This window comes from Enhydra lutris, unplaced genomic scaffold, assembly GCF_002288905.1.
Source record: "Enhydra lutris kenyoni isolate GAN:26980312 unplaced genomic scaffold, ASM228890v2 scaffoldscaffold89, whole genome shotgun sequence".
NCBI classification, from domain to species: domain Eukaryota; kingdom Metazoa; phylum Chordata; class Mammalia; order Carnivora; family Mustelidae; genus Enhydra; species Enhydra lutris.
This window is the reverse complement of record NW_019154173.1, coordinates 644059-668204: the sequence shown is the minus strand read 5'-3', so window position 1 is coordinate 668204 and position 24146 is coordinate 644059. Positions and strand designations below refer to the sequence as shown.

The window sequence follows — 24146 nt, the reverse complement described above, 5'->3', positions numbered from 1 at the left end:
TCAAATAAATAAATAAAATCTTAAAAAAGAAAAGGAAGAAATGATCAAGTGATTTTTCTCCTCCTAGTAACATAAAGCCCGATCCAAAGGTAAAGCCATGGCAAACCAAGGAACAAAACAAATGCCTAGCTTCCTTTCAAATTCTTAGACCAAACAGAGAAGCCATGCTACTTCTGTGAGGGTTAAAGAAAACCCTAGATGCTTTTTCCTTTCTTTTTTTTTTTAACCCTCCACACAGTAACTGTAAAACTTAATTTAAAAACACCATGGCAACTGTTTATAATGACAGAAGACAAGGTATAATTCACATAGTAACATTGCTGTTTGTAGTTAGGAAATAAATGCCATTTAATGTTCAGGCTGGTCAGTTTGCGCTCAGTTTGCTCTTTCAGGCCTTTCACTTTGAAGGATGTATGACCTTAGGATTCAAAGTGAATTAGGAAAAAAAAAAAAGATGACAAAATAGCAGATGTTTTAATTAAAGTCTTTTGCACAATAGCTTTAGATATAAAAAGAGTTTCTTCAAATAATTTCCTAGGGGTCGCTCAAAAGCATCCTTGCTGTCTGTGACATAATGAGCTGGAGTCCTTCCAATAAAATTAGAGAGTAATTTAAAATATATATTATAGTTTTGCAATTACTGTAAATCACTCAATAGTTTGTCGCATGTTAATGGAGTGAGAGAGAGATAAAAGGCAGTCCGCATTCATATTTGCAAGATAAGTTTACTTCAGAAGTCAACTGAATTCCTTGCTCATGTTCTAAGTATAGCCATTGTGATAAGACCTGGAAGAAAAAAAATTGGAGAACAGTTAAAGCCAGGCATTTTACCAAGTCTTCCATTCAATAAGCAATTGTCTAGATTTCGACGAGCAAATAAACTACAGCGCACAGATGGGCACTCTACCAAGAATTCAAAGTCAGTTTGAATTTAGTTGATATTATACAGAAGAAATCCAATTTACAGCAACGGGCAGTCACTGGATAGATTTAATTAGATCACTGATGTCTGGCCATAGCTAATTTTTTAACCATCAAATATACCTCCCACTTTATCCAGTCACATCAGCTCTAAGACCAGCAGATGTGGCATTTTTAAGGTGTCAGTAAAGGCAGCCAACGTCATTAACAAAAACATGTTGAGCCTATTTGTATCCTAGGGCTCCAGGACCGCGAAGAGGCAGAAGGATAGTATTCTTGTTGGGCTTGTCTCTTTCGAAGAGACTCCTTACATGAAACCAGAAAAATTTAGTAATGTAAGAATATGCTCAGTCCTAAATAAGTGGTGTTTTTACACACACACACACACACACACACACACACACACACACACACACACACACCCATGAGTGACAATGTACAGAGAAAGAGGACAATTGTAGGACCAGGGCAGGTCAGAAAAGATGCTCCAGAAGCTAACGCTGAAATAAAGCCTAAAAGATAGGCAGAAATGATTAAAAAAAAAAAAAAAAAGCAAGGAGATTAGCAGGCATTTCAGGTGTGGGGATGGTGAAGCGAAGACAAGGAGGTTGACTGGATTCTCAATGAGCTTTTCAGGGTCCATAATTCACCTCACAGGCTGTGATCAAGGATTTATACAGGGAATCAGCTGGACAAGATTGGCTCAGAGGTCTCAGGGTGGAAAGTCTCACATGCCCAACTACGGAATCATACTTCTTTCTATGGACTAGAGTCCTTGATGGCTCCCAAGTAGGAAGCGGCGATGAGGAAACCAAACCAGAATGGAAATCCATCTGGCAACAATGCAATGGAGCATTTGGGGGGTTAAAATAACTGGGGGGGGGGCAGAAATAGGAAGAGAAGGTAGGAAGCCAAACTGAGAAGACAATTTTGAAATTTAAAGGGAGCATGGGGCGCCTGGGTGGCTCAGTTGGTTAGGCGTCTGCCTTCAGCTCAGGTCACGATCCCAGAGTTCCTGGATTGAGCCCCACATTGGGCTCCCTGCTCAGTGGGGCGTCTGCTTCTCCCTCTGCCCATCCCCGCTGCTCATGCGCTGTCAAATAAGTAAAATCTTTTTTAAAAAAATTACAAAAAGAGAGCACACTGAGGAGTACTGAGAGGATACTGAAAAGAGTCAACCTCTCAGAAGACGTGACAAGAGACGATGAAAACAGCCAGCCATGACTGGAACCCTGATCCCTGACACATGGCAGGGACTGAGTAACTGTTCAGTTAAACAAATTACAAGATTTCAAGCCAGGATGACTGAAAGAATGATGTAACGGGAAATCTGGGAACTGGTTTAAAGAGGAAGGTTTGCAGTGTTCAACAAGGCGGCACCGTTCACCTTTATCACTGTACACACTTTGTCTCAGTGTTTCCCTGGGATCAGTTCCCAGAAGTAGAAATGCTGTGTTGGGCAACAGGTGTATTTTACATTTTATATGTGCTTTACACCATCGCAAGTCAGCAAAGTGAAGACAACTGAATACAGTAGCAGGCACTAGCTCAATCGGCTACAAAGAACTCATCGTAGGGGGCGCCTGGGTGGCTTCATCAGTAGAGCATGTGACTCTCAATCCTGCGGTCATGAGTTTGAGCCCCACAGGTGTAGAGAGGACTTAAATAAACTTAGAAAGAAAAAAAAAAGAACGAAATGTAAGCTAAAAATGAAATCTTAAAATGCACTTGACCTCAACATATGCTTTTCAAGCCAGCTTACTTGTTTCTCTTAAAAAAACAAAACAGAACAAAACAAAACCGGCACCAGCACCACTCACCGTGACCCTGTACACGTGGAACTCCCCCTGCCCAGCACCTCCCGTAGAACTCTGGACCACTTACCTAAGATATAAGCAGCCACTAGTTTTTGATTCACACTCAAGTGCAAGCAGACAGGCACCAGTGACTCCACATCACCCAGCGTGGGAAGCATCAGGGCACCAATGCACACCGCTCCCAGGAAAACGGTCAGCAGGCTCGGGCCGGAGGAGATTGCTCTGTTTTCTGTCAAAAGACAAGAATTCCTGAGCTTGCTTCTAAAAGCGCCCCAAGACCAAAGTTCACTCACAGACACTGTTCCCACTCACCAGGATGCTGGTTTTGTCTTACTTCTCTGACTCTTTGCCCATCATGTCCATGCCATAGGGACGTGTCTGCTGGACTTATCTGGAAGCCCATAACGTCTCTGAGTCGTGACAGAATGGAATGTTGAAACGGCATTGTGAAGTCGCAAGTTCCTACTGAAAGGTCACCAGCCTCCCCCTCCCCCCACCTCACCCTCATTAGAAAGTGTCCGTGCATCATGTGTGTGTGTTTATAAAGTACACAAGCAGAATTTTTAGAATGGGCTAGAAATGAAAATGGAAATTCTCATTTTCTTCCTGTACCCCAATGGATGGCTTGTGTCTTACTTCACTCGGGATCCTGCTGCCTTCTGAGAGTGTTTTAGGGAGACAGGTTTGGTCCTCCCAGCTGTAGCATCCTGCTACCATTTTTTAAAATCATAAAAGCAGCAGAAAAGCGCTACTTGAGGGTTTTAAAGCTACCTGTGGGGTTGCTTGGGTGGCTCAGCTCAGTTGGGGAAGCGGCTGCCATCGGCTGGGGTCGTCCTGATCCCAGGGGCCCTAGGATCGAGCCCCAGCCCTGTGCTGGGCTTCCCTGCTTAGAAGGCAGTCTGCTTCTGCTTCTCCTCCTCCCCGCTGCTCGTGTTCTCTCTCTCAAAAAAAATTTAATCTTAAAAAAAAAAAGCTACCTATGAAAATTCTTGTCCCCTGCTCTATCCCATTTACAGCAAAGAAAGAGGCAGAAACGGTAGCTGGTGGGTGTTCTGCTAAAATGAAATAAACCAGCCACAGCAGGACAAATACTGCACGATCGCACTTCCCTGAGGAATCCACAACACGGTCCGACTCAGAATCAGAGAGCAGAGCAGTGGTGACCAGGGACTGGAGGTGTGTTTAAAATGTGAGTTACTGATCAGGGGCATAAAGGCTCAATTAAGCAAGACAAGTAAGTTCTAGAGCTCTGCTGTACAAAACCATGACTATAGTTAACAATACCGTATTGTACACTTAAACATTTGTGAGTGGGGGAGATCCGGTGTTAAGTGATCTTACTACAATGAAAGAAAACTTAAAAAAAAAAAAAGAAAGAAAGAACAGTAGCCAGGCTGTGGTCCTACAGTGCTTGCTATGTGTGTGCAATATTCACATCCGTGTTTTTAAGAAACCCGGTAACAGCATGTTGTCATATAGTTTTCCCACTACCCTTCTGTCATTAAAAGGAATAGCCAACAGCAACACAATCTTGTGTTTTATTAATGAAATAACACTGTTCATTTCATTATTAAATGCAGCTTTTCTAAATTATTAATACCTTAGCTGTTGTGCGAACTTTAATGGAGCCTTGCCAAAGCCAGATAGGTGAAAACAAATTCAAATTTTCTAGTGATTATTGCTTGAGACGAAACAACAGCATAAATATCAAAAAACAAGTCTTATTTTAGTTCGTGAAAGAAGTAGCTTTGTATTTGTACTTGCTGCAGAGATGAGCTTTCAAGCTTATCTATTTGCATAGATACTTGAAATTTTTCAAAGTGGAAATAAATGGCTTTTCTTCTGATACTACAAGATTGTTGTAAAAATTGTATCGAGCTATAGAAAACATAAAGGTTCCCAATCAGTCTCACCCTCCTAGAGAGAACACTGTTAACAGCTTGGTACAGCTCCTTTCAGATTTTATAAATACCCATATAAACATGTTAAAAAATGTTTTTTTTTAACATAAGTGAGACCATAATATGCCTACAGTTCTAGAAACTGTTTTTCCTCTCAGAAATATATATGAGCCTCTTTCTATGTCAATGCATAACCATCTATCATTCCATCAGAACCTTGTAAATAAATGTCTGCCTGGCATCCCATTTATGAATATTCATAATTTAATCCAATCCCCAACTGATGGACTTTTAGGTCATTTTCAATCTTTTATTATTATAAACAATAATAAAGAGTGTAATTTTCTTAAGCCAGAGGGCACAGACTCAAAACATTGCATAGAAATAGCAGTTCATTAGTAATGTAATTAAGACAAACCCACTAAGATTCTGCTGCATCTTTTCAAAACATCTTTTTAATAACATGGGCTTTGGTATTTTGTTAAAGTATGCTTTGTGGGTTTCTCTTAAATTTCTGTTAAATGAAAAAAATATATATATATAAATGTACTTATGCACATAGACAAGGTCTGGAAAGTAACATGGAACAGTTACATAAGCAAATTTGTTAAGTGTGTGGGATTGTAGATGTTTTCCTTTTTGAATTTGTTACTGCTATGTCTGTTATAGTACAATCAAGTTGAGAAGAAATATCTCATTTTCTTGCCTTCTGATACATTTATAAAAATACATTTATAAAATCTAAATCTTTCATGATCTAGCCTCTGACCACTTTCTGGCTGGTTCACAGAGACCCCCAACATTGTCGCACTTGTGAGATGTCTAATAATCATTTCTCTAAAGATGTGCAAAAATAATCACATTTCAAAACATCCCCCCAAACAATCTCGATTCGTTTCAACATTTTAGTTCAGAGACACTTAATGAAAAAAAAAAAAAACCACAGAATTTTACATACTGGAAACCACATGTTAATTTACTATTCATTTAATAAACAGAAGTGAAAAATATCACTTTGTCCACATGGATTAAATCAGGCACCATTATACTCTATTAATGAGGAAAACTTCCCTTGGTTTCCTGCCACACTATTAGAAACATGGGGGTAAACTCCTTGCAAAAAGGACATGTGGGCCAGAACATCATATGGGGGCTCTACTGTGGCATCGCCCTTGCTCTGAAGAGCAGCCAGAGCCATGGAAACCTTGTAAGACAAAGCAAACCAATCCAACAGACCCTACCAGATGAGGAGTCCAGCCCTCCTAGTGAAACCCGCACACACGACTCTGTGCGGGGCACTCTGCTCGGGACCAAGGACAGTGAGAATTAACCACACAAATAAGGTGCTAACAAGGTGCTTGCCTTCACTGAGCTTCCTGACATGGACGGCTGAGAGAGGTTTTTTCCCCCAAAGCAGAAACCACCTCATTCATTTATCTACTTTTACAATTAGAAGAATTCTCTAATATACTTCAGATACGAAAGGTTCACTGCCCAAGGAAAATAAGAATAAAATGCTCAATTAATACTTGTAATTATTTAGCCTTTTAGGATGACTTTCACCTGAATTCTAATGAGTTGTGAAATAAAGGGAAAAAAATATAAAACGAAACTTTTAATCCTCATTATTGGGGGAGGGGGACTACTAAACTGGTCTGTTAAATACAGAAATGAGCTGAGGGCCATTTTCCTTTAAATTATGAATTTAACATCAAAAACCAAAAATGCTCACTATAGGACTTTTCTTATTCTAGAGGAGGCATCTTTAAGGGGGAAGATTCCATTTCCATAAACATGTATAAGCCAACTTCCCAATACTGACCAGAGATCAAAGTGACATTTACCAGAGGCTCTCTTTCAGCTTCAAAAGATGAAATTCTGGTCCTATCGGTCAGTCACAGTTGCTGGGAAGCACTCTACTGGCTACTCCAAGACTCTTGAGCACAGTAAATCAAAGAGCCATTACTCCCTGTGTTACCCAAATAAACACTAAGATGAACAAACTGATAGGGGTCTGTGAATTAATGGAATGACAAGTAGATTTGTTTTTAATTCCTCATAGATAATGTTGCAATTTCAAGGACAGCTGCTATCACAATCATATATCACTATCAGAAAAGTTTCCATGTTTTTCTATGGAAAATTTTATCTTCCTCCTCTTAGAATGGGGTTGGAAGGAGATAATGAGACGTTAAGAGGGAGGAGGAATGACGTCCAAACAGTTGCATATGAGGATAGTGTGAATGTTGAAAGAATATATCATAACACTTCTGAATATCTAAGCTGGGAAGGAAATGAGGAATGGAGAGGGATTCAATTAATAGCCCACAGGGGATATTATAATCTACTTAGTTTAATTAACTTCAACTTTAATGAGATTTTTTTTTTTTCAAAATAATATGAACAGTGCACCAAGCTTGGCCTATTGCCAAACACAATCTCTCTCCTTCTTAGAACTAATTAAATGAGAAAGGATACGGGAAAGTCACAGAAACAAAAGTATGTAATTGCCAAATTGGGCTAGCCTTCGAAAGTACGGGGCGGGGGGCTGCATTCTTGGGTCGACACATTTCAGAGGCGATAGCCACACTCGCCCTCTCCTCACAGCCTCGGCGGCCGAGAGCTTCTCTCCCCATTTCAAGTCCAGCTCTAGGCCTCTTGCTCCATTTTCGGTACCTGATCTCTAGTTCGGTTCCGTCCTGAAGTAGTTAATTAGGTGAAAAGTGGCAGATCATTTTTCTAGTAATGATTCTTAGCTCCCTGGTGATTTTCCAGTTAGAAATGCGTTAAGAGCGCCAATGGCTTTTAAAAGCAACCCCAAAACTACCTGGTTGAAAGGACTGCTCAAAAAATAAACTTTCGGTTAAATGTTCCTTTATCCTTTTTTCCTCTTCTTCCTTTTGTTGTTCTTTTGCAGATGGGAGAAGAATAGCCACCACCTCTTTCCTTCCTAAAGCCTTCCTCTGGCTTTGCTCGGAAACTTGGAGGCGGAACTTGTCTTTTACACCATAGTGACAGGATTGAACATCTCTATGACGGATCACACTGAAAACATTAAAAAAAAAAAAAAACAAAGGCTGTTTAGGTTTCTTGGGGCCTGTCAAACAGAATTCAGCCCGAGATTTCATACAGGAGAACATTAACTTAACTGTATCCAAATGCTCAAATACAGAAACTTGCTAAGGAGGCTTTAAAAAAAAAAGTCCCAGCATAACCCAAAAGGAAATGGGTGATTCTAAAATATTTGATGAAAACACATACTCTACAATATAAAATGAAAGTCTGAAGTAAAAGAATGACAGGTAAAGACAATTTCTTTTAGCAAGGACATCGATTCCCCCATGAGATCTGCGGGCAGCAGTGGTTACCAAATAGGACACAGGAGATGCTTTCTTCCCCACCAAAGTCTCCTGGATTTCTACTGCCGCTCATTTATAGTACAAGTAACAAACGTCACCTAGACCCAATACTGAATGTCTGTGCATACAGGTAAAAACAAGCAACTAAATAGTAAGTAACCAGTACGACCAATGCTACAGAAGGCTAACAATGCGCTTCTGTCTTCCTCGGAGAAGAACGTAAAGCACTTGCAATTTTATGAGAGCAATCTACAATTCCGTTTATCTTACCTCGTTCTTAATAGAGAACACAAACCAATTAGGTCAAAGATAACACATTTATTTGGCAAGAGACTACATTTCTTTGGAGTAGTCTTTGCTTATTGTGTATTGAATGAAAATCTAACGAAAACCTGCGAAAACACATCCTGTAAAGATACATCATTTTACGGCTATGGGAGGACAAAACTGTATTAAGAAAAAAAAAAAAAAAAAAAAAAAAAAACCTCTGCTTCTCGTTCTCACAGAAGGTTTCAACAAAGGTAGCTTAAATTAAGAGCTGGTCCATGGATCCATCTGGTCAACACTAGCTCCAAAGTGAAAATTAAATATGAACAGCTTGAACAAACAATCATTTATCTGACACTTAATTTCTGACGAAATTATCTGGAAGAGCTCAGATAACCTTTTACAGATGAGTAGTTACACGCTTGCTTCCTGTTTGTAGAGATTAACTTCCAGGCTTATTAGCGGGATATCATTTCAGATGAACTTCTATTACCATTGTTCTGTGCGTGTAGCAATGTTAGCTTCCCAAATGTCACTGTAATATTACAGGGTGTCCCAAGGAAAGCTAAATTCCCTGTTCTAGCTAGAAAAATTTAAAGGAAGGAGTTAGAACTTGACCTTCATAAGCGACCCCCGCTGTGGCTACAAGCACAACAACTGAGGAGATGTTCATGGAAATATTAACACACCCATCCGCTCCAGCATGGTGAAATATTACTAAGGATTGGATCAACCTATTTCGAATCTTAGGGGCTTCTTAAGAATTGTGAGGGACTGGGTCACCTGGGTGGCTCCGTCAGTTAAGAGTCTGCGTTTGGCTCAGGTTATGATCTATTTCAAGGTTTGCTTCTCCCTCTGCCCCTCCTGCCCCCCCACCCCCCCACACTCGCTCTCGCTCGCTCACTCTCACTCTCTCAAGAAAATAAACAACCTTTAAAAAACCATAAATAAAATTTTAAAAAGAACCGTGAGAGACTAAAAACTTCCAGCAAAAATTCAAAATGCAATAAATGCCTAAGGGGGGGGGACAGCTTCAAGATGAGATCCTTTTCAAGTTAAACACATAAATACTAACACACTTAAAACATGTTACCAGGAAGGGATTTTTGACTTACATATCCACACAACACTGAGGCTTTACTGCACCTGCAGAATCAGCGACAACATACTTATTTGGAGTAGTACACAAAACTGAAAGAAAAAGTCACAATGGCCATTAGTGGTTTTTTTAAATTAGTTTCTACAAGTAAACAATTAGTAGGGACCAGTTACAATCCATTAAAGAGACCTAGGAGACTCACCTTTGAACTTTAAGGCAAACTCATAGGGATTATACAGAGTCAACACCTGCTTATGTGTTGACTGGTCATCTGCATAAAATATTAGCTCCGTGGGAAACACAAAAACAGGAAGATTTCCTTCCACTAACTCTGGCTGTCTTTTTTGTTGATGCATTGGCACTGAATCGCCCTTGCTGTAGCTTCGGTTTTTATAGTCTCAAATCTAGTTGGGACTTTTCTTAAGTCAGTTAGTTAAAAACTCCAAAGCATTTTGGCAATCTAGAAAGAGAAGAAGAGAGAAGGAAATCGAATGACACCTGTTTTCATTTACTGTCCCTCCAACAAAAAGCACGTTTAGCTTGCATTAAAATAGGTCCCCGAACCATTTAAAGATGCCTTTGGACTTTTCCTCATGGCTTACTTATACGGCTTGTTTCAAACTATGCAAAGAAATTGACGCATGCTCCTTTCACGCTCAAGCTTTCAACCTATGATAAATTACATAAATGCTAGAATAAAGAAGTCTTTCTACCTCAAATTAATCACCCTCTTTCAAGGAGGGGAGATCAAAGGGCCATCACTCTTTTTAAAAAGTCAGATTTCTTAAAAAGTAGAATTTGCCTTGTCACAACTGATTTTATGTGAGCTAATCCAAATTCTCAAAGGCTAAAAAATAAAAAGCAAAGAAAGTTTCTGTGAGTTCTGGGAGAAAAACACTTTTACACTCTTTTCAACAATGCCTTGGTGCCTTCTGGCAGCATGGGTGGGAGAGTTCTTTTCATCTTTTTTTCCTACCAAAAACCCACGACAAGAAAAAATGTCTTGAAAGGAAGCCGAATATCCAAACTCGTTAAGGAGTCCTTGGGAGTTTTCTATGAAAATTCAAAGTCAGTACGTAGGCTCTGGCATGCCAGCAAGTTCCATGCCTCCCCTCCTACGTCAAGCACACAGGCTTCAGAGCTATTTTCTTCCAACTTCGAGACCTTTTGGTGTGGTGTTGCTGTGTTTACTTCCTAATCTAATTTTAATCAACAACATTCTTATTTAGCTAGCATCCTAAGAATGTGGCTTCTGAAAATGCCAAAGCTAAAACAATCCGATCACAGAAAATGTCTGATTTTCCCTCTGTAGATGACACCTTTAAAATAGGCCAGACACCATTGCAGACTTTGTGTTCAAGTTCCCACACCTTCCAGGAGCACTATAACGCAAGATTCAACTGCTGGGTTCCGCTTGAGGCCCTTCCAACTTTTATCAAATGAGATACTGTATAATCACGTAGGCAAATTTTTATGTTCTTTCCGCTGAACACCTGTTACAAGCCAGGAACTCTGTCAGGAGCTGTGCAGACACAAGGATGAGTAAATCACAGGCCCTGCCTGCAGAAGACTCAAACGGAAGGGCCCCTGGGTGGTGCAGCTGGTTCAGTGAGCGATTCATGGTTTCGGCTCAAGTCACGAATGGAGCCCCACATCGGGCTCCACGCTCAGCACGGAGTCTGCTTGGGATTCTCTCTCCCTCTCCCCCTGCTTGTGTTCTCTAAATAATAAATAAGATCTTAACAAAAGACTCAAATCTAACCGATGAAACAATATTTAAGCTACCTCCATTACAACACACATCATTATCTGTAAAGTGGCAGGGAATCAGAAGATTACATGAGTAATTCTACCTGGAAGAGAGGCAGGGAGATGACATTTGAGGTAGTCTCTAAAGAAAAAAAAAAAAAAAAAAAGGCAGGAGCGCCTGGATGGCTCAATCGGTGAAGCGTCTCCCTTCTGCTCGTGTCATGATCCCAGGGTCCTGGAATCAAGCCCCGTGTCAGGCTCCCTGCCTGGTGGGGGGGCGCTGCTTCTCCCTCTCCCCGCCTCCCCCACTCACGATCACTCACGCACTCTCTCAAATAAAATCTTAAAAAGAAAAAGAAAAAAAGGCATTTACTTCTGTGTTGGGGGGGGGCACAGGTAGGAAGGCACAGATATGTGCAAGTGAGGGACAATGCTGGGGAGACCATAACCCACAACTTGTCCCAGACCATCATGCTGCTATTTCCTATCCACGTACCCTACAACATGCTCACACGTAGCTCATGACAGGGGTGGGCTGGGTTTTGGGGTTTTCTTGACCGTGCCAAAAGGGCCTATTGACATTTTTATTAGTAAGAACATGTAATATGTGTATCATTCATACCAGATCACAAACTTTTTATTAATTACACATACTGAATTAATTAATACATGCAATGCTTTCAGCACTTACTGTAGGCCATGCAACGTTCTAAGTGTTTGCTACTGTTATTAAATTAGGAAGAGACAGAGACAATAATGTCAGCAGGCCTCCTGCCACAGCCCAGCATTTCCACTCTAGCTAACGAACTCTCTGCTGTAATACAATAAAACGAAGATTATTCTGAAAAGCATCTGTTATGAAGTCATTCTAATTTTGAGTTTTTATTTGCCACATATTTCTCTCTCTTTTTTTTGATAAGGGGCATACACATTTCTATTTGGATAATGCGCTCTCAGAAGTCTGGTATAATTTTTTCAAGAGAAAATAATTAGCTCTATTACTTTCTTAGTAAGCTTGGCTTTCAGAAACACAACATCCGAGTTTGCCATCACTAAATAGTATTCAACACCTCATTCTAAAACGTTAGGATGAGAATTTAAGGGCCCCTGGGTGGCTCAGTGGGTTAAGCGTCTGCCTTCGGTTCAGGTCATGATCTCAGGGACCTGCGATCGAGCCCCACATCAAGCTCTCTGCTCAGCTTCTCCCTCGTCCTCTGATCCTCCTCCCGGTTTGTGCGGTCTATCTCAAGTAAGTAAAATAGTAAAAAAAAAAAAAAAAAAAAAAAAAAAAAAGGACGAGAATTTAGCTTAGGATAAAAGGTGGCATGGCATCTGGGAAATAGCTTAGTCAATAAATGTTGGTAAAACCAGTATCAACCTGAGGGGGGGGTTGAATTTATCCCTTATTCCTCACAAAATTCCAAAACTTTATTAAGGTAAATTCCAAATGGATAAAAGTTTTAAATGTAGAAAGAGAAATCCATAAAACACTAAAAACCATGGGAGAATTTTTTCTTTTCCAATCTGAGGCTTTCTAGCAACCAGAAACCAAAAAATATTGATGATCAACTATCTAGAAACTCTTAAAAACGCCGCATGGCAAAAAAAAAAACAAAAAACCAAAAACCAAAAAACAAAAAACCAACCCAAAACAAAACAAAAACCACCCAAAACCAATAAACAAACAAACAAAAAAAAAATGTCTACACAAAGCCAAGGGAACTTTATCATAAATTAGGTCTAATTTCCCTACCAGATATACCGGACACACAAATTACTATGAAAAGGCCCCCAACAGAAGTAAGCAAATGCTACAATATTTCATAGAAAAGGACAAACTGTTTTTAAACTTCCCAGAGGAGGGGGAACCTCTCACAAGAGAGATACACATCGCTACTTGCCAGATTGGCGCTCAGTCAACAACTTTTGGGAGCCCGCGGTGGGAGCAACCAGGCCTGTTCTGCAGGTTGCTGACTCTACCTGCCACGAGTAACACCAGTGCCCTTGGACCTGGAGATTCACGATTCTACTTCTAGGAATTCAGCCGGCATAAATATTCATCTTGTGGGACGTCCCGTATGTGTCAGTGTCTCCATTCTCAGTACTGAGGAGTAAATAGAAGGACTTATGGGAGGCACACAGAACAAAGCTTGGCGCTCAGCAAGGGTTAGCTGTTGTTGTCAAGAGTCAAAGAGTGGAAACTGCCCAACTGTCCCTTAAAAGGGGGGGGGTCACGAGATAAAGTAAGATACAGCCATTCGCTGGGAGGCCAGGAAGCTGTCAGAGAAAGAGAGCTCTCTGTGCCGTGTAGGTATGGACTGACAGTCAAGTGCAGTGCGAAGTGAGAAAAGCAGGGTGTGATGTGGCGTAGAGGATATCTGTGTGGGAGAAGGAGGTTTCCAGGCTCTGGCTGAAGATCTTTGGAAGGGGGTTCCTGGGTGGCTCAGTCGTTAAGTGTCTGCCTTCGGCTCAGGTCATAATCCCGGGGTCCTAGGATTGAGCCCCGCATTGGGCTCCCTGCTCGGTGAGGAGCCTGCTTCTCCCTCTCCCACTCCCCCCTGCTTGTGTTCCCTCTTTTGCGATCTCTCTGTCAAATTAATACATAGAATCTTTAAAAACAAAAAAAAAGATCTTTGGAAGGACAGCCCGGGCTTCCCCTGGAGAAACTGAGCGGCTGGCAACAAGGTGGGAGGGCAGTTTCCTCGGGATACCTTTTTGTACCTTTTGAATTCTAAACCCTATGAACACCCATTCAAAAGTAAGTGTGTGTGTGTGTGTGTGTTTAAGTCGAATTAAACAATAACTCCTCCAGGGCCAATTTTGGAAAAGGTGCCAGTTTTGAAACTCAAGCAGGAATTTAGAAACAATGTGTGAAAAATCTCTGTTAATTGCATTTTCCAATTCATGATCCTTTAATAACATGGAAAGCCTGAAATGATGTGTTAAATACCACGATTTCAATTCTTTAAGCTCCTTTTGGATGCAACAGAAACTCATTACAGTGAGAAAAACAAAGTAGCGGGACTTGCAAACTGAGGGAAATGTGCAGCTGTTACAGAGGAGGAGGACATGGTTTATACATCCGACTGGGCAGTCAAAATTAACCACAGAACAAGCCCTGAACTCTTCCAACCTTAAGGGGAAAGTTCATTGGCACAAGTCAGAGTAGAAATTTTGCTAGCTTCGCATAACGGCTTAGCAGAATTCTTACTCTTTTCATTTTGAAGCTTTCTCTGGGCGAGTTGAATATGTACACTTTTCCCCACGAATGGTGACTAAGTAGGCTGTCCATCCCCCCGGCCACTGTTAAAGAAGTGTTTCATTGGTTCTTACCAGTTTATTCTTTTTATCATCCCTGTTCCCATCTCTCACTTATCCTGGCTAATGGAAATCAGCCTCAGGTCACCAAGCACAGTATTAGAGATTCTGCCGACAAACATAATGAAGCAGAAAACCTGCCTCTAATGGATGGTCTTCTGGAAACCAACACTTTCTCTTTGCTCCTGTCCATACTGCAAAAGGACAGAGTATAAAAATTCTGGGAACAGATTATATACTAAGCCTTTGGTAAAACCTTACTCCAAATCGGTTTATGAGGTTGCTTTCTGAAAGTCACACACACACAAAGTACAAAGTCAAAGAACGTGAGCTCCCAGCCCTTCTCATTTTACCGCTGAGGAAAGCAGGCTCGGGACAGTTAAAGGACTTACCCAAGGTCACACAAAGTGCTGGTGGCAGATCTCTGGGCTCCAGACTCACACTTCCCTGAACGGTTCCATCTCCTGTGTCTCGTTTTCAAAAGTCATGCCTCTGATCCTGTCACACTGTCACACATGCCCTCATCTCTAGAAAGGTCCCTGCTTTTCCAGAGGCTTTCTCAAAGGATGAGCCACGATTCAAGTCTTGATACATGTGTTTCCTTTTCAGTTTTATAAAGAAAAACAATTGAAAGATAGTTTCACTTACTAAGTTGGGCGTGCTTTCTTTTCCTGATTAGGAAAAATGATCTAGGGCTGACAGTACCTACCCATGAGAGCATTAGTAAACAAGGTTTATTCTGCATTCTACCTGTCTGGGCACCAAAATGTTCCTCATTCTTCAAAGCCGCCTTCAAATTCCCCCTCTTGGTGGTCTTCTACTTCTCTGATCTATATGATCTCACTAATTTTATTACATTCTCTCTTCATGTACTTACTGTATTGATGGAATATTCTGACGTTTGTTTTGTGTGGGCTCACTTGGACTCCCCAGACCCATGCCATATTGTTTTTCTGTGGCAGTTTTTGTTTTTTTTCTCATCCAACATAGACCCAAGCTTGGTATTAGGCACTCAGCAGATACTGAACTTACCAGCTTGCCTACAGGTGCTTACTAATAATGGTTTCCTCCATCAGGGAACACTCCTCCTCCTCACGCCTGAACATATTTTGTCCAAAAAAGACAGGTAAAGGATCCCAATTAAAGGAACGGTCAATCTATGGTAGCTGCTTACTGTGGGTTGGGGTGAACAGAGAATCCACACCCCTGGCTGCATCTCCCCTCCCCGCAGCCCTCCCTTTTCCCTCTCCTCCTTATTAGCTCTGGCTCCCTCAGGGCCCAACTAGGCTCCAATATAGCCCCAACCTCACGGAGACACAGTGCGGCTGGGAGCTGGTGATGCGGGAGCTGCCTTGTCCTTTTGCCCTGTACCAATGGCACAGAAGTGCAATCGTGAATGCAATTCGAAAGAAAACCTTATGTGTGTACACCACCTTGTGACGAGTTTGCAAACTACTCTCTCTCTCTCTCTCTCACACACACACACACACACATACACACACATACACAACCCTAAACACATCAAGTCCTCACACTCCACACCATCAGTCCAGGGAGATTAGTATCCCAACGTGTGATCCTTTTCTCTGTTTTCTTCACATGAGATGGACCAGAAGGAGGAAAAGATCAGACCTGGAGATAAATGGGAGTTTCGATACCTTTGTTCACCAGATTCAAAATGGAGATTTAAAACAGAAATCACTTTAAAGGCCTACTGTCATTTACCCTACCCCCCTTTTTTTGGAAAGAGGGGGCTGCAAGAAAATCACATGAAATAAGGGGTCCTTGGGGATTCTTGTGCTGCAGTGGTTTCAAGCTTAAAACAGCTAAGGATCATCACAAGTCCAGCTTTCCCAGGAACCGGCAACCCATCTGCTGGGTTACCCATCTGCTGCTGGGCTACAGCGCTCCAGCTCCTCCCTGCCTTTCCCAGCCTCTTCTGTTTACTCTGATTACTCTCCACCTCTGGGCCAGCTCCCTTTTATCTGGGCACAAGGACTATCTCCTTTCTCCATACTTGGTGTGGGCAGCCAATGGCCAGCGAAATACTAAAGAGTTAAGAACAATAAGTTCTTGGGGCACCTGGGTGGCTCAGTGGGTTAAGCCTCTGCCTTTGGCTCAGGTCATGATCCCAGGGTCCTGGGATTGAGCCCCGCATCGGGCTCTCTGCTCAGCGGGGAGCCTGCTTCCTCCTCTGCCTGCTTCCTCCTCTCTCTCTGCCTGCCTCTCTGCCTACTTGTGATCTCTGTCAAATAAATAAAATCTAAAAAAAAGAGAGAAGTTCTTCTGCTTTAGTCTATTATTCAAACCGCTCTAAAACACACACACACACACACACACACACACACACACACAAACCTTTCTTCCTTCCCATTTCATCAGCTCTCTCTTCCTCTTTAAATCTCCAGTACCATCTATTAGGATTTTGAATGGCTGGTATATTCCTAAAGTCAAGTCTTTTGGGGGCACCTGGGTGGCTCAGTGGGTTAAGCCTCTGCCTTTGGCTCGGGTCATGATCTCAGGGTCCTGGGATTGAGCCCCACCTCGGGCTCCCTGCTTAGTGGGGAGCCTGCTTCTCCCTCTCCTGCTCCCCCTGCTTGTTCTGTCAAGGAAAATCTTAAAAAAAGTCAAGTCTTTCACAAGCAATGTTCTAATGTTCTAATGTCCACTTTATAGGTTCAATCATTCATTGTGTGGTATTAGGCCATTTGGTTTCTACACATTTCCTAGGTTTTTCGTGTAATTTGATGTCTTACCAATGGGACTGACCTGATATGAATAAGGTGATGACAGGCTACTATCTACTCAAGGAGGAAAAGTTGAGCAGTGTGCATTTTAAGACTTAAAAAAAAAAAAAACAAGGATATCCTCCAGCAGCATCAGTTTTAAAAGCATTTTTGTTTAAACTAGTTATTTCCTTTGTTTTACAATAGCTCAGTGTCTTCGGGTATTTCAAGATGTGCAGTTCTCAAAGGAAAATCCCTATGAACTCATTATATGAAATGCTTGTTGTGGAGGACCTGGGTGGCTGTCAGTTAAGCGGCTGCCTTTGGCTCAGGTCATGATCCCAGGGGCCTGGGCTTGAGTCCTACATCGCATCGGGCTCCTTGCTCAGCGGGGAACCTGCTTCTCCCTCTGCCTGCCGCCGCCACCACCACCACCACCCACCCCCGCTTGTGTGCTAATAAAATCTTTAAAAATAAGAAAGAAATACGTATGTTGCTACCTATGGCCCTCTCCAGAGTCTTAGAATCACAAGTTCACTCATGGAACCTTAACTGAGCACATATTATGTGCTAGGCCTGGAGCTGAGGAATATGGAGAAAAGATGAAAACATTTTCTCAGCCCTTGAAAATTTCAGTCTAGCAGGAAAAACAGATATACATGGTAATTAGGATAAGATGTGACAAGTGTTAAAATGCTGATAGATAAGAAAGCTCTAGGAGCATAAAGAAAGTGCCAGGCTGCCTTAAATAGAAGTTTGCAGTAGGAGTGGTGGGGTGAATTCCAGGAAGAAGATGTGTAGATGCATGAAAGGGACTCTTAAGATGAGCTTTGGCACAGCACATGGTTAAAAAATAGCCTGTATGGAGGAGTGGCGAGAGATGGTGAAAAAATGCTGTAAGCCAAGTTCGGGGGTGGAGACTTGCTTCTGGGTGCCAGTGGTTCTCAAAATGTGGTACTGGACCAGCGGCAGCAGCTTCACCTGGGAACTTGCTAGAAAAGCCAATTCCTGGGTCCCAGACTAGACCTGCAGCCCCAGAAGTCCTGGGCTCGGGGCCCAGTCATCTGTGTTTTCACAAGCCCTCTGGATGATTCTAAGGCATACTGCACCTTGAGAACCACTGCTGTGGGTGATGGTTGGAAACTTCTGAAGGGTCTTAAGCAGAGACCGGACTGGAGAAGATCCGAAGTGGGAATCTGACCAGTTAAGCACAAGAGCAGACTCTGGAGCAGTTACAGGAAAAACCAAGTCACCCCTGAATCAACATGGCATGAAGTGAGGGCCCAGACGAAGGCCACAGGAATGGAGAGGAAACCAATTTTAGAGGGGTTTTACAGGTGGCCCAGATTCAATCAGGTGACTCGGAAATAGCTATCTGAGGGTTTTCACATAAAAGCTGTCACCTTGTCGAAGGTATCAACCACTAGGAGGTTCAAGAAAGGAGTGCTCCACACAGTCCCTAGAAAAAGGCCAGAGATGGAGGACAAGGTCTGTGCTTCCACAGCGTCAAAAGCAAAGGGTGCCCGGGCTTATTCATGAGTCTTCTTGGTCGGCTTGGCCGTTCGACTTCTCATGGGCAGTCAGTCAACCGGCATTCATATGAACATAAAAATGTTTTGTGAACTGCGTTAGCGGGAATTAATCCTTGAGACTGACAATTTCAGGGCACACGTGCAAAATTAAATCTCAAATGCTGTGAAGCTGAAACAAGGGCATCAGTTCTGGATCTAACCAAGGCACGGCCAAAGTGAGAGCCTGCTAGAGCTTTCTTTTCATCCTCACTTCATCTCGGATCACACAGCCCACTTAATTCAGGAAGAAGCTGGGATGAATGAAAGAATCACTCTGCTATGCCCCAAAGGTCAAGGAAGTCGGGTGTAATTGTACTTTCTAATTTGGGAGGCAGGATTCAGCTGAGGCAATCTTCAATTTCCTGATTGAGAGGAGAGAGGGGTCCAGGTCAACCCATATGGCTAATTTACCTAATGAGAATTTTGCAGGGCACAATCCCTATTTCTATTAGGGCTCTGGATAGCTCTTGGGATGGACTGCATGTTCTTCCAGCTGATACCAATAACTTGGCTTATCTGAGTCTCTTATTTTGTCCAAGAGTATTCCCCAATCAAAAACTGCACTGTTTTTATGGAATTTGAGAGCTATGAGGGACCCTGGAGATGAAAACAAAACTATCATATTACAGATGAGGAAACAGAAAGCCTCAAAGAGTAAATCACTTCATCTATTTATTGTAGGACAAGATTCTCTAGAATACTACAAGGCAGCAGAACAAGATTCAGAGCAACGCAGATCATCTGCCCATTTAAATTTTAGACAATATTTAAAATGCCTCTATTTTCCATTTTAAACATTTATAAAAAAACAGAAAAAGAAGAGTAGCAAATTACTTACTTTATTGGGCTATTAGAGGATGGGGAAGATTTTCTTGTAGTTTCTTAATTGTTTTTCAGAAACTAGAGTTAAGGGGCACCTGGGTGGCTCAGCTGGCTAAGCATCTGACTCTTGGATTTTGGCTCAGGTCAGATCTCAAGGTCCTGAAATCAAGCCCCACCCTGGGCTCCATGCTGGGTGTGGAGCCTGCTTAACATTCTCTCTCCCTCTTACCCCACCCTCTCAAAAAAAAATTAATTAAAATTAAATGTCAAAGCTTCAGGAGAAAACAATTAAAAATTTAAAAAATTGGGAAAAGGTCATGAACAATTCATGGGGAGAAACATGCATTATTTTATAAACTTTTCTGTTTTTGGTCTTCACCTACAAAGGGATAACTTTATACTAAATATTGCCCATTACATCTACCTATATATAACATGTGAGGGAAATCTATCACCACTACCCCTTACAGATTTGAGAAACTCCAAATTTTCAAATATCCTGGTATCTGAGTAAATCTTGTATTTTGAGAGTTCTAGAAATGCTTCAGAAACTAGTTTAATCTTGTATCCTGTTGGGCCTGTACACGTGAACAACTTGAAAGGCACATTTGGCCCGTTTCCTGTTTTCCAAACCTCCCATTGCTTTCTACCACAAATATACAGTAATCTAGAAGTTGGTGTCCACTCCCTAGTCAATATCCTGTATATAGCATTTTATAGGCAGATTTCCAAGCACTTAAAGGAAACAGACGAGATTTTCATCATCAAGAATATATTAAATTCCAGGTGCGCCCTGGCTGAAACAGTAGACTTTTCCCCTTCTCTCTGGAATTCACATTAAGAACGCAATGCATTCCAATAGAACAGGGCTGCTTTTTAAGCAAGAGCCAAAGGATCCCATTTTCCAGGTCTGGGACCATCTCTTTATTTCCCTCAAAGGTCAAAAAATCCGGGACCGCTTTCATTTACTATTTTCCCCCACGCTCCCCGAGGTGAGGTCTCTTGGATTCTACTGGGGCAGAAAAACAACTTCAGTCCGAAGGGGGCAGATGTCAGTTAGTTTACCCAGAGGGGAAACCGCGGAACATTGAAAAAGAGCTGGAAGGCCGGAGATGAGTGTGAAACGGTCCGTCCTAGGACTGGCGCTCCACCTGATGGGGCCCTGCTTTCCAGCCTTCGTCCCCACACCGGCCGGCTCCATATGAAACCGGTCATGTGAGCCTGTTTACAGCCGAGCAGCTGGTGCAACCATCAGGATCCATGCGGAGGTACAGGAAGCGGGACGGATGCAGGCCACGTACCCCTGCCACCCCCCGCCACTATTCCACGAAGGCATTCGCTCTCCCTCTCTGCCTCGCCACCACACTTTCACCTCCCTCCAGCCATCCCGGGACGCCTCGCTTCAGCCCCGCCGATTTCCTCCCAGTTGCTCGCCGGGGAAGCGGGGAGTGGGGGGGGGGGGGGGGGGGGGGGCCGGCCGGGGTAGGGGGAGGGGGGGGTGGGGCGAGGACGGTGTCACCCCATATGGGGAGTCAAGCCTCCCTCCCCTAGCCCTCCTCGCCACATCCGCCGTAGAGTTGTCCCTGGAGCCTCATCCCCAGGGCAACCGAACTCTGCCCGGCGGGCACCAGAGGGATCCCGAGCCTGCTGCCTCCGCCCGGGGACGGCAAAGGCGCGCACGGGCCGGCCGGACCCTGACGCCGGGCTCCGCGGGCGGCGGGGCGGCTGACAGTCAGAGATGGGGCAGAAAGGGCTCCATCTGCCCGCTCCCCGCCTCCCACCCGCAGCCGGGTGCCGCCGAGCCCCGCCGTCAGTCACAGAGCCAAGCTTGGGGGCTGGGTACGGCTCGTTCTCTGCGCGGGGTCTCTCCGCAACGTAACTTCCACGTCTTCCCGAAGTCGGAGGAAGTGGGTGACGGGACGGGGGGGGGGGGGGGACTCTCACCTCGGCAACACCGGCTCCTCGGAAAGCAGCTGCCACTGCTGCTCCGGTCCTTTGTCAGCGTCTCTAGGCTGCACTGCCTGCTGGGATACCGGAGGACTCAAATGCCACCTCTCTCCGCCCTCGAGGATGAGCTGCGGCTGGGGGTGGGTGGGAAGAGGGAGAGGAGGTGGAGCCGGGGGCGGGGCCGGCCCGGGGGCGGAGCCTCCTTGCTCACCTGGCCTCTCGGGTTTTGTCCTTCTCCGTGCTCCAAACTTCTTCCCGCTGTCCCGGAGCTTTCCCTCCTCTGCCCTCTCCTCCCGTCCCCTCCCGCCGCCCCTTGAGGAGACCGGAGACCCTTACTGAGGGTCGTTCCTCTTTGCACTTGTCGAGCAGTCATTCTCGGTTCCCTCCTCCCCCTTCTTCCCCCAGGCACGCGCGCGCGCGCGCACACACACGCACACACATGCATACAGGGCGTACCCAAAGCTAGTTGACTGTACCGCCCAGACACTGCTTATTAACCACCTTTCTCCACTCCCTCCTCAGGGCTGTAGAGTCTGTGTCGGGCCCCACGACTTTTTGCCTGGAGCTGCGTGGTAGCCTCCTGGTTGGGCTCTCTCTGCTTCCACGCTTGCCTTTGTCCACACCGTCTCCCAGATGGCAACCAGAGGGATTTATCTAAGATGTACAGGTGACCTCTTACTTCCCCGCTTAAAACCTTTCAATGTCTCAGAAGTGCCTCCAGTCCCTCGGCATGGTATAGAAGGTCCTCTGTAATCCTCTTCTGATGCCCCCAGTACTCTAACGCCATAAAACTAGGCCTCCCGGGAAGAGAGCGGGGCTGGCGACCAGGCTGCCCGCCCCAAATACTCCCCCTTGAAAGTAATGTCCACAGGCTCCTTGGAATAGCATTTAAAGCTGGAATACTCAGAATGAAATGTTAATGCTCTTCAGAAAGCCACACGTTCCCTCCCCACAAGTAGAAGGCCCAAAGAATTACCCTCGATTGCCCCCCACAAGCAATGGGCTGCAGGTAGATCGCCCTTGGGCTCAGGCTTCTGATGCCTTTGCTCCTTGATTCCCTTCTCTGTCTTTGGAATGCCTACCTGCCTTTCAAGGCCCACTGGAAATGCTACTTCCTCCACCAAACCTTCCAGGATCTTCCATGAGAACTATTAACTCCAGCTTATTCTGCTTTGCAGTTCTTCCTGACTTAGGTAATCACTACTTGTGTTCTGCCATCCTTTCTCTCCTACCTATGAATTCCTCAAAGCGACCCCCGGCTGCTAGCACACTGTCTAATCCAGAAAAGGCATCTGTATAATTGGCAGACATGAAATCCTTCAGCTCCACGGTATCCGAAGCCCTAAGTAGGCCCGGAAAGGAGCCCAGGCCAGGCTTCAGCAGGAACATCTTCATGTTGGTCCAGCCACATACCATTTTGCAAACACAAACTGGTTAGACAGCAGGCGTTGCGATTGCAAAAGACCCAAAGCGTGGACTTCCCTTGCAGGTCAGACAGGCTTGTGGTATAATATGTGGTTGTGGAAAATGTAACTGGTACAGTTCACATGAGAATCCACTGTAGACAGATTTCATGGTGACACAGAAAATAACCGAGTCTCTGGGGGCGCCTGGATGGGTTAAAGCCTCTGCTTTCAGCTCGGGTTATGATCCCAGAGTCCTGGGATCGAGCCCCACATCCAGCTCTCTGCTCAGCAGGGAGCCTGGTTCCTCCTCTCTCTCTCTCTGCCTGCCTCTCTGCCTACTTGTGATCTCCATCTGCCAAATAAATAAATAAAATCTTAAAAAAAAAAAAGAAAAGAAAAGAACCGAGTCTCCAAAGGCCAGAAATATCTCCTCCATCAGGAGGCTGTGGACCCCTATTTGCCTCAGGCTACCCTTGGGCTCCGGGTCTCCTCAGGCCCTGTACCCCAGGTTACAAGGTATTCTTTTGCAAAAGTAGACATCTTGCTTTGTGTTATTCTTTTTTTTTTTTTTTAAAGATTTTATTTATTGGGACGCCTGGGTGGCTCAGTTGGTTGGGCAGCTGCCTTCGGCTCGGGTCATGATCCCAGCGTCCTGGGATCGAGTCCCACATGGGGCTCCTTGCTCGGCGGGGAGCCTGCTTCTCCCTCTGCCTCTGCCTACCACTCTGTCTGCCTGTGCTCATGCTCTCTCTCTCTCTCTCTCTCTCACAAATAAATAAATAAAATCTTCAAAAAAATTAAAAAAAAAAAGATTTTATTTATTTATTTGACAGAGAGAGAGAGATCACAGGTAGGCAGAGAGGCAGGCAGAGAGAGAGGAGGAAGCAGGCTCCCCACCTAGCAGAGAGCCCGATGTGGGGCTCGATCCCAGGACCCTGAGATCATGACCTGAGCCAAAGGCAGAGGCTTTAACCCACTGAGCCACCCAGGCACCCCGCTTTGTGTTATTCTTGCATCATTTAGTGTGTATTTGTTTTTTCACCAGTTACATTACAAGCTGCACTCTGGCAGGTTTCCTCGCCCCTAAAATGGGGGGCGCCAAGAATCCTTGGCCTACCCGGTTGACTAGGCTTTTAGGAGATTCTAGTGTGGTGATATTTATAGTATCTCCGATAATGTAAGGATAGGATGCTCTTCAAATGTAATGTCTGTTTTATGATTAAAAGCCTTGGGACACCTGGGT

The 24146-nt window shown here is 44.0% G+C and overlaps 1 protein-coding gene across 2 annotated transcripts; it reads right to left on the bottom strand.

Moving 5' to 3' along the window:
- Positions 1-17: 17 nt before the first annotated feature.
- Positions 18-21581, bottom strand: LOC111162133 (motile sperm domain containing 1). Of its 2 annotated transcripts, none has more exons than XM_022526326.1 (6): positions 21495-21581; positions 9567-9824; positions 9381-9456; positions 7467-7684; positions 2806-2967; positions 18-786 (listed from the first exon to the last, which is right to left on the bottom strand). In XM_022526326.1, exons 2-6 carry the CDS (start codon positions 9718-9720, stop codon positions 755-757), a joined length of 642 nt encoding a protein of 213 aa, XP_022382034.1. In that variant the 5' UTR covers positions 9721-9824; positions 21495-21581; the 3' UTR covers positions 18-754. The 2 variants fall into 2 exon arrangements, with proteins under 2 accessions (XP_022382034.1, XP_022382035.1); XM_022526327.1 differs by lacking the exon at positions 21495-21581 and adding an exon at positions 14824-14883.
- Between the last annotated feature and the right edge of the window lie 2565 nt (positions 21582-24146).

Excerpts from the sequence above, each read along its gene's own strand:
- LOC111162133 (XM_022526326.1), bottom strand. The coding sequence starts at position 9,720 with ATGCATCAACAAAAAAGACAGCCAGAGTTAGTGGAAGGAAATCTTCCT. Across the intron at positions 9,457-9,566 it reads GTTTGCCTTAAAGTTCAAAG|TTTTGTGTACTACTCCAAAT; the intron begins GTGAGTCTCCTA and ends TTTTTCTTTCAG. Across the intron at positions 787-2,805 it reads AGTGGCTGCTTATATCTTAG|GTCTTATCACAATGGCTATA; the intron begins GTAAGTGGTCCA and ends TTTTTCTTCCAG.